The 14,930-nt window shown below is 41.4% G+C and overlaps 1 protein-coding gene across 6 annotated transcripts in view; it reads right to left on the bottom strand.

Annotated features, from left to right (window-relative positions):
* LOC126185133 (biotin--protein ligase) overlaps positions 1-14,930 on the bottom strand; it is a 360,657-nt gene that overhangs the window by 148,439 nt on the left and 197,288 nt on the right. For all 6 annotated transcript variants that reach the window (XM_049927960.1, XM_049927964.1, XM_049927963.1 and 3 more), the window contains one exon: positions 14,458-14,694. In XM_049927960.1, coding sequence (XP_049783917.1) covers positions 14,458-14,694 — 237 coding nt within the window. The remainder of the gene's footprint in view (positions 1-14,457; positions 14,695-14,930) is intronic.

The following is a 14,930-nucleotide window of genomic DNA, read 5'->3' as shown; positions in this document are numbered from 1 at the left end:
TTCAACAACACACAAAAAGGACGAAGAAAAAAATTTGAGCCACCTGTCAACTAATTCCAATCACATTAAAGTACAGTACTGCTCATAAAAGAACCATTGTGTGTGAGTGATGAAGTTATATCATTTTGAAACTCAGCATATGGACACACCCTCTAAAAACTCATAAGAAAACTTGTCATACAATTATTAGAACTACAAACTTGGAAAAGATGTTTGATGTTGTGAAGTGGGGTAAAAAATTGAACAACGGTACGAAATATTTTGAAATTGGTAAAATCAAAATAGTATCTCAGTGAATCCATAAAAATTCTGGAATATGGCAGTATGTTGCTGTGTTGGTTCAAATCAGACTTTGGGCAGTTTTTTTTATGATTTAATATTTTGCATCTTTGAACAAAACCAAATCAAAGGAGTGAACAGATTACAGTGCTTACTACCAATTTCTGAGCTCTCAAAAGGCACAAATGGTCAAATGGCTCAAAGCACTATGGCACTTAATATCTCAGGTCATCAGTTCCCTAGACTAAGAACTACTTAAACCTAACTAACTTAAGGGCATCACACACATCCATGCCCGAGGCAGGATTCAAACCTTCGACCGTAGCAGCAGCGCAGTTCCGGACTGAAGCGCCTAGAACCGCTCGACCACAGCGGCCGGCTCAAAAAGGCACATCATGTGGTATCTTTGCCACCTGATAGCTCATCCGGAGGCTCACAATTTAAGTGAGCATCTGCATCCAGTTAGGAATAGTAAGAAGTAAGGAACTACATCTGAGCCAAACACTAAGGTGACAACTTTGAACATCCTCAAATTATTTCCAGAAATCAGTACAATCTGCCAACACTGCTGCAGTACTTTCCAACTACAGGTCTTACTCTCACTTGAGCAGCCTATTTCTCCACATTTCAGCAGCCTAGTGACAAATGAAATGCAATGTAAGTATATAAATCCAGTGTTCAAGGCCACTCCATGTATATTTCTGTACACTACTTTCCATCCATATACCAAATGGATGTTTCTAATCAAAGTACAATAACAACTTATTTTACGTATACTTCCTAACACGCCACTGATAGCTACTGATGTTCACTTCTGATTTGATTTGATTTTTTATTGGTCCAGTTTTATCATACAGCACAAATTGTAAAATTGATATTGGACAGGTCAAAGATAAGTTACAATAATACATAGCATTAGCAAAATAGTAGGGAAATTAAAATTAGGTACCTATTACAATTAATTTTGTTACTTATTCAGAAATTCTCTGACAGAATAGAAGCAGTGCTTTATTAGAAATGCCTTTAGTTTAGCTTTAAATATCGGATGAGTAGTATTTTTTATTTCCTCTGTTATCTTATTGTGTAGTATTACACCAATGTTAATTATGCTCCCCTGATAGGTGGTTGTTCTGTGATATTTTTGATGTGTATTTGATTTCCCTCTGGTACCATAGTTGTGTACATTTTTGTTCTGTAGCAGTTTGCCTGTTTTCAGGAGGTAGACCCTAGTGAACAAGATAGTTTCATAAATGAATAAACTTGGAACATTTAGAACACCAAGCTCAGTAAAATGGGATTTACAGGACACCATCTTTTTAAAGCCACAAATTATTCTTAGAGCTCTTTTTTGCATCCTAAAAACCTTTACACTGTGAGCTGAGTATCAACAGAAAATGATCCCATATCGGACTAGTGAGGAGAACTGTGCATAGTATGCCTGCAGTACTGTTGTTCTGCCTGTTGAAGCCTTTAAAATTCTTAGGCCATAGCAAACAGATGATAGTTTTCTAGACAAGTTATTTATGTGTGTGTCCCACTTTAAGTCATGCAGAACCCACAGACCCAAACATTTTAAGACACTTACATGTTCTACGGGATCATTTTTTAATTGTGCTTGAATAGAAATTTGATTAGTTGGAGGAATTAAATGAAAATCGACACACACAGTTTTTTCAGTATTTATAATGAGTTTGTTTTTTGTGAACCACTCAGTCTTTTCATACAACTTTCTACTGTGGACTGCAAAGTTTCTGGACTGGATCCAGTGAGCAATATGCTCGTGTCATCGGCAAACAGGGTAGTTTTTGTGGGACTCGTATATTCAACTAATTCGTCCACATAAATAAAGAAAGAGTAGTGGACCTAAGATTGAGCCCTGTGGTACACCATATTTTATTGGTAATTCACTAGAAAGAAAGCAGTTGTTTCTGGTTTTATTCATTTTGTTGAATCCATACTGAATTGATACTTTCTGCCTGTGGTTTTTTAGGTATGAACACAACCAGCTATGTGCTACACCTCTTACTCCTCGTCTTTCCAATTTTTCGAGCAGAATGTTATGGTCCAGGACGTCAACGGCTTTTGATAAATCTAGAAAAATACCTGCAGCTAATTTATGTTGATCAAGGGATTTTAAAATGCAGTCTAAGAATTCGAAAATTGCTGTCTGTGTAGATTTAGACTTTCTAAAACCATGCTGGTGTAATGGAAAAAAAGGTGCATATTTATTTATAAAACTTAAAAGCCTGTCACAGAAGAGTTTTTCTAGAATTTTTGAGAAGGAACTTAACTGTGACACGGGTCAGTAGTTTGATATTTTTTCAGAAGAACCTTTTTTTTAGCAGTGGTGAAACTTTTGCTGTTTTAAAAATATCTGGAAATACACCAGTTTTTAAAGAGAGGTTGAAAATTTTTGCCAAGGGGTTTGTTATGTGGTGAGCACATACTTTTAATATGAAATCAGGTACGTCATCAACTGTTGTGACTCGCCGATTATTCAAAGTGCCGCCGCGCAATTACGCATGTCCTCTACGTGCGGCGCTGTCTGCCAACCATGCAGCAGCTGCGCCACCTAAGCGGCCAGCCGAACAGCGGCCGCTAGACTGAGACTCAGTGTTTAATCGAATGCCGACTTGTACACAGGTCAACTTACTCAGTGACTTATATGTGTTGTTGTGTTGTCCGAAATATGTGTTAAATTTGAGGATTTAACAATTGGCTACGAGGATGGGATTTTTCCTTTTCACTGTTGACTCACAGGGTTCCATGGCTACCGTCGAGCAGCTCTTGCAAAATCTCCTTGAACAGCAAACGCTTCTAACAGCGGCGATTCGCGATTTCGTCGCGGCGTCAAATGCGGGGCGTTTCTCGTCATTGGCTGTACCTCCTTTTCCACCTTACGACGAGAAGGCGGAAGACTGGTCTGATTATGAAAAACGTCTTCGACAGCACTTCTTGGCATTTCATGTCACGGACGAACAACCATGTAAGTCTCTGTTCCTTTCCTGGATTTCACCGCAAATGTATCGGTTGTTGCCACAATTGGCTCCTTTGAAGGATCCTGCGTCTTTGTCCTTTGCTGAAATGTGCTCCCTTCTGTCTGTCTATTTTCAAAAGCAAACGCATGTGGTAGCCTCTAGTGTTGCCTTTTATCGTTGCCAAAAACAACCAACTCAGTCCTATCGCGCTTGGGCTGCTGAACTTCATGGCCTCAGTCGAAAGTGTCAATTTGTTACTGACGTTCACAAAGAATCCTATGCTGATTCCATGGTACGGGATGCTATTATCCGGTCGGCGCCCGACAAAGAAGTTCGGCAACGTGCCCTTCAGTTGGCGAATCCAACTCTAGATGAAGTTCTCTCCATTGCGCAGTCTTTTGAAATTTCTCGCACCGCTGGGGCGCAAATAGAAGCGTGGGGTGACATCGGGGAAATACAACCTCTGTGCGCTGTTGACGATGCGTGCGGCGCGTCCCCGCCGGCCGACGTGGCCGCAGTACGCTCCCACGCGCAGCCTCGGCCTAGCCGTAAGCAACCCACTAAGAAACTGCAGCAAAATCCCCGACAACTTCCTTCATGTCCGCGGTGTTTTACGAAACATTCACGCGAGGATTGTCCCCAACGTTGGGCTGTGTGTCACAATTGCAAAAAGAAAGGTCATGTGTCTTCCGTTTGTAAATCTGACCGCATACATGATGTCCATGAACATGACACTGATTCTGATTCTGTGTTGTCTGTCAATTGCACTTCTTCCCTTTCAGGGAAGTTATTCCTCATTGTCCAAATCCTTGGTCGAGATGTTCGCATGCAAGTGGATACCGGTTCTGCTGCCACTATAATTAATTCTCAGCCGTATCTTCAGCTGGGTTCTCCACTCCTGTCCCCTGTCACTCGGCAATTACGGACGTACAATAAACAGAAGATTTCTCTCTTGGGACAGTTTAATGCTGAGGTATCTTACAAATCCGTCGTTCGCACTGTTCCCATATTTGTGGTCGACCAGAGCAACGCAGAAAATCTTTTTGGTTTCGATGCCTTTTGCGTTTTTGGGTTCTCCATAGATGACTCTGTCAATATTGTCTCTGACGCTATCCCTTATGCTCAACTGGATTCCTTCTCGACGACATTTTCGTCCCTTTTTTCTCCTGGGTTAGGCCGTGCAAACGACTTTGAAGCTCATATCACGCTCAAACCCACTGCTCGGCCTAAGTTTTTTTGGGCATGGCCCATTCCTGTGGCCCTTCGTGATCGGGTAAAACGGGAGTTGGATCGTCTCACTGCTTCAGGAGTCTTGCTTCCTGTCACTTCCAGTGAGTGGTCCTCTCCTGTCGTTGTAGTTGCTAAGCCCAATGGTGATATTCGTCTCTGTGGCGATTTCAAAGCCACTGTAAATGCTCAATGCCTCATCGACACTTACCCTATGCCCCGTCCTGAAGAACTGTTCACTAAACTCGCTGGAGGACAGTATTTTTCTAAAATTGACCTGTCGGAAGCTTATCATTAACTTCCTCTTGATGCTGCTTCCCGGCAGTTTCTGGTCCTTAACACGCCTTTCAGCCTCTATCAATATCAACGCTTGCCATTCGGGGTTGCTAGTGCCCCTGCTCTCTTTCAGCGATTCTTGGAACAATTATTGCTCCCTGTCCCGGGGTGTATCAATTACATGGACGACATTGTTGTCACTGGCTCCACCACTGAAGAACATCTTCAAAATCTCCGCACACTTTTTAATGTCTTACAGACTGCTGGTCTTAAGTGTAATCTTCAGAAATCACAATTTTTTCAGGCATCTAACACGTACTTGGGGTTTCAACTCTCTCGGGATGGTATTCGTCCGCTTCAACACACTGTTGCTTTGATCGATGCCCTTCCTCGCCCTACATCTGTTAAGGAACTGCAGGCCTTCTTGGGGAAAATAGAATACTATCACAAGTTTTTACCGTTTGCGGCGTCGGTGGCTCAGCCGTTGCATCGCCTGTTGCACAAAAACCTGCCTTTTCACTGGTCCGCGTCATGTGATGCGGCTTTCCGGAAATTAAAGACTCTGCTGAAACAGGCCCCGTGCCTGGCTACTTATCGACCTGGCCAACATCTTGTTCTTGCCACAGACGCCTCTCAATACGGGGTCGGTGCAGTCCTTGCGCACCGTTTTTCTGACGGTTCGGAACAACCCATCGCTTATGCCTCCAAAACGCTCACGGATGCTCAACAGAAGTATTCTCAAATTGAGAAAGAAGCTTTGGCCATCATTTATGCTCTTCATAAGTTTGGTGTTTTTCTCTATGGCTCAAAATTTCATCTTGTTACGGATCAAAAACCACTTGTTTCCTTGTTTCATCCATCAACGTCACTTCCCGACAAGGCTGCACACCGCCTCCAGCGTTGGGCTCTTTACTTGTCCCGTTTCAATTATGAGATTCATTTCCGGCCAACGGCTCAACATGCGAATGCTGATGCTTTGTCTCGCCTTCCCATGGGTCCTGATCAGGCATTCGATAGGGACGAACTTTTGTGTTTCCACCTGGATGTTGCCAAGCAGCGGGTTGTGGACGGGTTCCCCATCACTGGGGACAGGCTGGCAGCTGCTACGGGTTCTGACCCTACCCTCTCCCAGGTTTTACGCTGTATTCAGAAGGGTTGGCCAGATCGCCCGTCTGCTAAGACTTCTGATCCGTTGCGGAACTACTACACTTTGTGCTACCGCCTCACGGCTAGGGATGGTGTTATCCTCCTCTCCACTGACAATGCTTCGCCACGTGTTGTGGTACCTGCATCTTTGCGTGCTTCGGTCTTGCGCCTCCTTCACCAGGGGCACTGGGGTGTGTCTCGCACAAAATCTCTGGCGCGCCGTCATGTGTACAGGCCTGGCATCGACTCTGAAATCGCACACATGGTCGCTGCCTGTGCCCCTTGTGCGTCACAGGCCGCTGCCCCGAAGTCATCTTTGTCACCGTGGCCTTTGCCTGAGAAGCCCTGGGAGCGCATTCGTGCTGACTTTGCGGGACCCTTTTTAGGTACTTATTGGCTCCTCGTAATTGACGACTATTCTCACTTTCCTTTCATTGTCTGTTGCACGTCACCTACCACCGCGGCGACCACCAGTGCTCTCGCCCACATTTTTTCTTTGGAAGGCCTCCCCTCTACTCTTGTTACTGATAATGGTCCGCAATTTGCCTCTTCCGACTTTGCGGATTTTTGTACTCGTCACGGCGTTACGCATGTCACGGCCCCGCCGTTCCATCCACAATCCAACGGTGAGGCTGAATGACTGGTCCGCACATTTAAGGCTCAGATGCGGAAACTTCTGACTTCTTCTGCTGCTGATGACGCGCTTCTCCAGTTCCTGGCGTCTTACCGTTTCACCCCCATGGGCGATCACAGCCCGGCTGAGCTCTTACATGGCCGACAGCCCCGCACGCTACTTCATCTTCTGCGACCTCCCACCTCACGGCCGCGGGTGCCTTCACTTGGCCGGTTCACCGCCGCCGACCTCGTCTGGGTACGGGGATATGGCAGGTGGCCAAAATGGAGCCCGGGTCGCATCTTACGACACCGTGGCAGACGCCTGTATGAAATCCAGATGGACACGGGTGTTGCAGTGCGTCATTCGGAACAGCTTCGGCCTCGGGTGCCATCAACGCCTGTTCCGAATGCCGCCACACCACCTTTGGCTCTACCTGATGCTCGGGATCTTGGCATCTCTCAATACTCACAACGCAGCCCTCTCACCGTCATCGCGATGCCAGCACCAGAACGGACGCCACCAGGAGACGTGCCCATGCAGGAACCGGAGGACCATCCTCTGTCAGAGTACATCTACTCGCCTCCTCCTCCAACGGACGCCGACACATCGCCCATGTCTCCTGTCATATCAACTGGACTTGTCGCAATGGGCAGATTGGTGCAAGGGGCCCCAGCAGATTCGACCCCTACGTCTCCTGTCATCTCGACCCGTTATCATCGGGGACACTTCCGTCCGTACGGGAAGCCTCCTCCTCGAGACTTTACGGCGAGTCAAACAACGCCTATGGACGTTAGCCATCTCCAGGACACCTCCATCAAGACCAGTGCAACAATTTCAAAGGGGGGAAAAGTGTTGTGACTCGCCGATTATTCAAAGTGCTGCCGCGCAATTACGCACATCCTCTACGTGCGGCGCTGTCTGCCAACCATGTAGCAGCTGCGCCACCTAAGCGGCCAGCCGAGCAGCGGCCGCTAGACTGAGACTCAGTGTTTAATCGAATGCCGACTTGTACACAGGTCAACTTACTCAGTGACTTATATGTGTTGTTGTGTTGTCCGAAATATGCGTTAAATTTGAGGATTTAACATCAAGACAACTTGACTTTTATTGCTTAATGATTTAATTTTACTTATAATTTCATTGGGGTATGTTTCATAAATATACATAGAAGGAATTGAGATCCCTGACTTGCTGGGGAAACTTGGGACTGGTCCTTGACGGTGTACTTGAATGAGGTCTTCAGCTAGTGAAGTGAAGTATTCATTGAATTTTTCCACAACTGAATTTGGGTCTGTGACTTTTGAGCATTCTAGTGTTAATGATATATTCTTTTTCTTTGGCGCTGAGATACAAGTTTCTTTCTTTATAACTCTCCATGTGGATCTCATTTTATTAGATGAGTTTCTTATCAAACTGTCATTCGACATAATTTTTACCTCTTTGTCTACTCTACCATAGATTCTTTTGTAGGCTTTTGAATAATCTGTGAATTCTTGGGTTACTCTATATTTCTTACAACAGTACTGAAGAAATCTGTTTCTCTCACTGGAAATTTTTAGGCCTTAAGTTATCCACAGCTTATTATTAGTAGGTTTTACTGTTTTTACTACTTTTGGAAATGCTACATTAAAATAGTGAAGAAAGATGCTCTGAAAACTCACGTACATGCTATCACCATTGTTCTGAGTGGTGATGCCTTCCCAGTTTTCCTTCACCAGTAAGGGATTAAAAATTCTAATGTTATATTCAGAAAAGGTTCTTTTTTCAACTACTTTTTCGGAACTGCTACAACTTGTTGGCATTTATATACACAGCAGCTGTGCCTCATGATCGCTATAACCCATGCTCAGTACCCTGCTTGTCAATCTGTAATTTGTTTCTGAGATGAATATTTGGTCAATAATGGAATTTGTGCATTCTGTTAATCTTGTTGGGCAGTGTATTGTGGGGATCATATTGAATGTGTTGGTCATATTTATCAAAGGATCTCTGGTGCTGCTGTCTTTTGAAAAATCAGTATTGAAATTCCCACAAAGCACTACCTTCATATTCAGTGTACTTATCCTGTTCAGCAGAACCTCTAGTTTATTCATGAAGACTGGCCGGTTTCCACTTGGTGCTCTATATATGTTTATAACTATGAAATTAAGCTCTGGCAGTTTAGTAATGGAAAGTTCAAAGTCTTTCTCCATTGAGTCAATATAACTTTTACTGACATCACAGAACTTTATTTGTTCTTTCACAAAGATAGCAGAGCTACCGTGTTTGGAAAACTCTCAGCTAAAATGACTTGCTAATCTATATCCTTAGATTGATGTTAATTTTACTTCGGCATTTCGTAGCCAATGTTCAGTAATGCAAATTATGTCTATATTTAGTGCATACTGGAGTAGTGATTCTAACATGGAAATTTTATTTGTGAGTGACTGAACGTTATGGTGTAGTATAGCAAAATCTGTGTATTTGGTAACTTTGGCTGAAATGGTTTCTGATTCTTTATCTAATGGCATTTCTAATACAGCACTTACTCTAAAAAATTTTCAGTATCTTTCTTGTGTGTGGCTTCTGTTTGCTGGTGGCAATCAGCAGGTGAGTTAACTTCTAGAGCTTGTATAAATTTTGCTTCATCCACATCTGTCCTCTTTGGTTTAAACCATTGCGTAATTTTTGTTTGGCTGATGACTTGATTGTTTGTTTCTCGCCTAATTGGTTTAAAGCACTTGGTAATTTGTGTTTGGCCGATGGCACAGCTTGTAACTCGTCTAAAGCACTTCTTAATCTCTGTTTGTTTGACACTTATACTTTTTTCTTCACTCTTCTTTGAAATGCGAGTACATATTTTTTTGGCTAGTAATTTCTTTCCTGGCGTATTTAAATGAAGTCCATGGACTACATATTTCAGAGCTTTTCAAAGCCTTCTTTCCCAGGCACAAATGTTTGCTACCATTAGGGTGCTTTCCCTATTGCAGCAACTGCTTCTGAAACCAATGCTGACAACTGCTCAGTGCTTTGGCACATATAAACAGTTTTATTGTTGTAATGTGATTTTTCATGAAAACTGATTAGTTAAGCAAGTGAGTACCATGCAGAGTAATCAACCTTAACCACAAAAAAAATAAATAAATGGATGGCATTTTCCAAACATATTCTTGCAGAAACTTGTTTTGCAAGTTCCAAATATTAACCACCATATCTCAATAGTTATTTTCATTGACGATTTTTGTCTCTAATAACTTTTCTATTTTTAGATATAATAGTGCTCACCATGATCACAATCCAAGGTCTAAAAATGATTTACACAAAATCTAAAACATCTAAGTCTTGTACACAAAAGTGTTCATTATTCTCCCACAAACATTTTCAACTCTCTTCCATCACATACCGAAGTCTACGTTACTGGCTTGCCTACATGTAAATATAAATTAAGGAAATACCTTATGGTAAAGTCCTTCTACTCCCCTGATGAGTATCTGGAGATAAATAAATGGGTGTTTCTGTAAATTTTTATTGTCATTTCTACTTTATGTTTTTGAGACTTTCTATTTTTAATGTGTTAGCCATAATTCATCTTACTTGTTTTGAAGAAGGACAGTTATGAATATTTTTTTCAGAACTTAAATTCACTTTTAGTAATTCTGCCATGTTACTTGAACTATATCTTATTAATTTTGCTTCAGTCTTTAAGCTTATCTACCAGTTTATGCTATATTTTTGTTATTGGACACATATTTATTGTATCTCTATGTTTGTAAACCTGACTCATCCCACATCCTTGTGATTCATCACAATATTAGTTCAAGGAATTTGTAATAAAAATAAGTAGAAATATAGACACACCACACACTTTTGAGGTCCAGAAATGGATACATGAAGAAATTCAGCTAACACGGAGATATAATAGATATTCTACTAGAGTTTGTTTGCAAGTTTAAGTTTCAGCCCAAACAGTACCCAAAGTTGTGAGAACTCAGAAGCTGCTAATGCCAGTGTCGGAAAATTTCAACATAGGGATGGTAAAGTTATTAATGTTATAACTATTCATGAATGATATGACATAAGGAACATTAAAGTATACAATCGATGCCATGGTTAAAATTTACCTAACATTCAGCTGAATTACACTATTATCATTATTAGCTTATGTTCAATGTTTATTTTAACAAAACAAAAAGTTACTGCAAACAAACTTGCCAGAAATATCATATACCATTAAGAAATTTATAGTTTTGACACCAAAATGGATTGTGTCTCTTAGCAGTTTTCATGATTACCACAAAAACATGGCAATACATATGTAAGGAAACCGAATTAACTTGATGATGTTCAATGATTAATCAAATAGCGTATTTACAAAAACATACATTGAAAATTGTTTGCGGATGCAAAACAAAGATGCAGATAAGAGCAAATGTGTAAGTCGGCACTGTCAACCTTTTTACCTCTGCATCTATGAGAAAGAAATGATATTAATCAGTTTGTTAATTAATTATGTAGCTTTCCTCCTATTTTTGGCACATTGATGATGAACAAATCTCGAATACTGATGGCTACTAAGAATTTTTCAGAGTTTTTATTTTGTTCATGAAGCAGCTTGATATGACCACAGTGAACATGCATGACCATCTGAAGGTATTGAACTGAGACTGCTAATGAATGGTATTTGGAATTGTAGACATAAGAGGAACTTATGTGATATACCTCCCAGTTATTTTACTAGTTACTGAACAGAGTAACATGCTGCTAAAAAGAGTTGAATCCCCCAATTAAAATAATGAAAAGCTGTTCATTTATGTGGAAAACTTGATGAAATTCACAAGGCAGTCAACATTCATTAGCTGCAGATGAAGCATTTCATAAAGCAGCAGTCTGATTTAACAATCACACCTTGATAACCCTCATATAAATATTATAATAATCCAAGAATGTCATTAATTTCAGATAGTGCTAAGAAATAAAAACTGGAACAAAGTGTGCCAACAGTGCGATACTTCCTGTGTCGAAACCACACATCTGCCTCAGCTTGGTAAATCACCACCTCTTAATTTATTGAGTAGGTTGCTATCACAGCATCCAAAGAGTAAATGTAACTATACTTTTGCCTTTTACCCTAATCACAAAAATGGGAATCAAACACTACAGTGCTCCTTCAGATCAGTTTCTGATCACACCCGCCTCTGAAGGTGTTACAGTGTAAGCTGTGCTTAAGAGTGCAAGATATTATGACCCACTCAAGCAACAGATCGATTATTTCAAGCAACAGATCAATTATTGAAACATATTCCTCCTACTGTTAGTGTAGTTGAAGGTTGGTAATATCACAGGAAACATTTGGTTATTTTGTCTTCATCTACAGATTTCTCTGCGCAGCACTGAATTACGTGGGTTAATTCACTTGATATTCACTAGTCACCACGGTGAAATGTTCTATCACACAGAGTCAGTATTTTTTAGTTCCCTGATTCCAGAAAAGCTGGGCCAAACAAAAGCTACAATAGCTTGTATTTCATGTTTCCTACCTCAGTTGCTATTAGATGAATGACAGAATCATTGCAGCAACAGCAGCAGCTCACTGGCAGTGTGGTACAACACACTTCTGTTGTGAAAGTTAAGTTAGCAGTTGGCTAAATTTCACTGGCAAATTATTATACTTTACATCAAATTTTTTTCTTAGTGTCTTTGATCCAGCTGCAAATGGCCAGAATGAAACTTTGTTACTAAACCACATGTACACTTTTGCATTTATGCTTCTGCTATTGCTTACAGTGCATGTCAAATGCTGAAAATTACCAACTTTCTGCTACTTTGTGAAAATTTTTGTTCGTTATTGGTATGCCGAGATCAATATTATTTCTTGAAGAAGACAGAGTCATCTCACATGGGTGGGCTAATAGCAGAACCAACAAATTTCTAGGTTGCAGTTATTTTAATCACATCTGCCACCAGCAATTACACCCTTTAGTTAATAGCCAACACATCATATACCTTTTGTTGTGGGGAAATTAGTTGCATATTATCATATCTAAAGGCAAACCTGGGACTCCATGGATAGTTTGGATCAGAAAATTCAGTTATATAGCAGACTAATGAACATTTCCAAATTCAGTAAATATGTAATATACACATATTAAAAAAAAAAAAAAAATTTGCATCACCTCGAGCCCGAGAGTTCTGGAGCCCGTACAGAAAATTTGAATAGAGATCCACATAAACATCATTTCCGCCCTTTTTATTGCTCATGAAAACCACACAGTGAGATCTTCAAAGTTGGTGGTCCAGATTGCTGTACACACTGGTACCTCTAATACCCAGTATAGCACATCCTCTTGCATTGATGCTTGCCTGTATTCGTCATGGCATACTATCATCAAAGCACTGTTGGTCCAGATTGTCCCACTCCTCAATGGCGATTTGGCATAGATTCCTTAGAGTGGTTGGTGGGTCACGTCGTCCATAAACAGCCCTTTTCAATCTATCCCAGGCATGTTCGATAGGTTTCACGTCTGGAGAACATGCTGGCCATTCTCGTCGAGCGATGTCGTTATCTGAAGGAACTCATTCACAAGATGTGCATGATGGGGGTGCAAATAATCGTTCATGAAGACGAATGCCTCGCCAATATGCTGCTGATGCCTTGCCAATATGCTGCCAATAAGGTTGCACTATTGGTCGGAGGATGGCATTCGTGTGTTGTACAGCTGTTGAGGTGCCTCTCATGACCACTAGCAGCGTACATCGGCCTCACATAATGCCACCTCAAAACAGCAAGGAACCTGCACCTTGCTGCACTCGCTGAACAGTGTGTCTAAGGCATTCAGCCTGATCAGGTTGCCTCCAAACATAACTCCGACGATTGTCTGGTTGAAGGCATATGCGACACTCATCGGTGAAGAGAACGTGATGCCTATCCCGAGTGGTCCATTCGACATGTTGTTGGGCCCATCTGTACCGTGCTGCATGGTGTCGTGGTTGCAAAGATGGACCTCGCCATGGATGTCGGGGATGAAATTGGGCATCATGCAGCCTATTGCGCACAGTTTGAGTCATAACACGATGTCCTGTGGCTGCACAAAAAGCATTATTCAACATGGTGGCATTGCTGTCAGGGTTCCTTGGAGCCATAATTCGTAGGTAGCGGTCATCCACTGCAGTAGTACCCTTGGGTGGCCTGAGCGAGGCATCTCTGTCTGTATCTCCTCCGTGTCCGAACATCATCGCTTTGGTCCACTCTGAGACGCCTGGACACTTCCCTTGTTGACAGCCCTTCCTGGCACAAAATAACAATGCAGATGCGATCAAAGTGTGGTATTGACTGTCTAGGCATGGTTGACCTACAGACAACATGAGCCGTGTACCTCCTTCCTGGTGGAATGACTGGAACCGATTGGCTGTCGGACCCCGTCCATCTAATAGGCACTGCTCATGCATGGTTGTTTACACCTTTGGGTGGGTTTAGTGACATATCTGAACAGTCAAAGCGACTGTGTCTGTGAAACAATATCCACAGTCAACACCTGTCTTCAAGAGTTCTGGGAACCAAAGTGATGGAAAACTTTTTTTGATGTGTGTATTTTTGATAGAGTATACTGATTTAGAGAAAAGCTTTTATGTCCTCTTGAAATAGCTCTAAAATACAACAAGACTATTCTCGCACAATATTTCAAGTAATATAATCGCTTCACTGTTTCCCTATGTAGACTCAAAAACTAACATATTGCATTTCATACACGGTAGTGCTGTACAGAAGTGTAACTATGGCTGTGATTATCTCTAGCCAATTTTTGTGGTGATAAGTGTAGTTGCATCTGAATATTATTTATTTATCTGGAACATCCCTGTTCCCACCACAATCCAACCAACAAGGTGAGCTTTACAATAGAGAATGCACAGAACAAGTTTTTTTCTTTTCTTTCTTTTTTTAAAAGTACACATACTCACCTATTTTTGTTCAGGACATTGTACAACATGTCCTTTATATTGTTACGGGCAATCACACTTTCTGAGACAATCAATACATTTGGAGGCTTCATATTCATATTTTGCTCTTTATGTTCATCTAATTTGTTCAGGGGATTATTTGAATCTTTCTTTCCCTCTAACATACTGCATGTTTCTTCACTTGCAGATTCAGCACTCTCAACACTCAGAGACTGTGAACTGAATATTCCATTTTTTCTGTGGAAAGAAAAATCCCTTTAAATGAAATTAACAAAGATACAAACTCTGGACGAGCCACTAAATGTTACCACTAAAAGCAGGCTAAGATACATCTAGGAACAAGTCACTTTGAATGAAACTCACTATAGAAGTTTAACATCTTTCAAGAATTTTTTTTTTAAAAAAAGGATAAGAAAGGGAAATAAAACACCTTGTCATTATGAAACTAGTTTGAAATTCCTTAGGAGTAAAAC

Source organism: Schistocerca cancellata, chromosome 4 (genome assembly GCF_023864275.1).
Source record: "Schistocerca cancellata isolate TAMUIC-IGC-003103 chromosome 4, iqSchCanc2.1, whole genome shotgun sequence".
Taxonomy (NCBI): Eukaryota; Metazoa; Arthropoda; class Insecta; order Orthoptera; family Acrididae; genus Schistocerca; species Schistocerca cancellata.
Note: the sequence above shows the minus strand (reverse complement) of the source record. Positions and strands in the feature narration are given on the sequence as shown.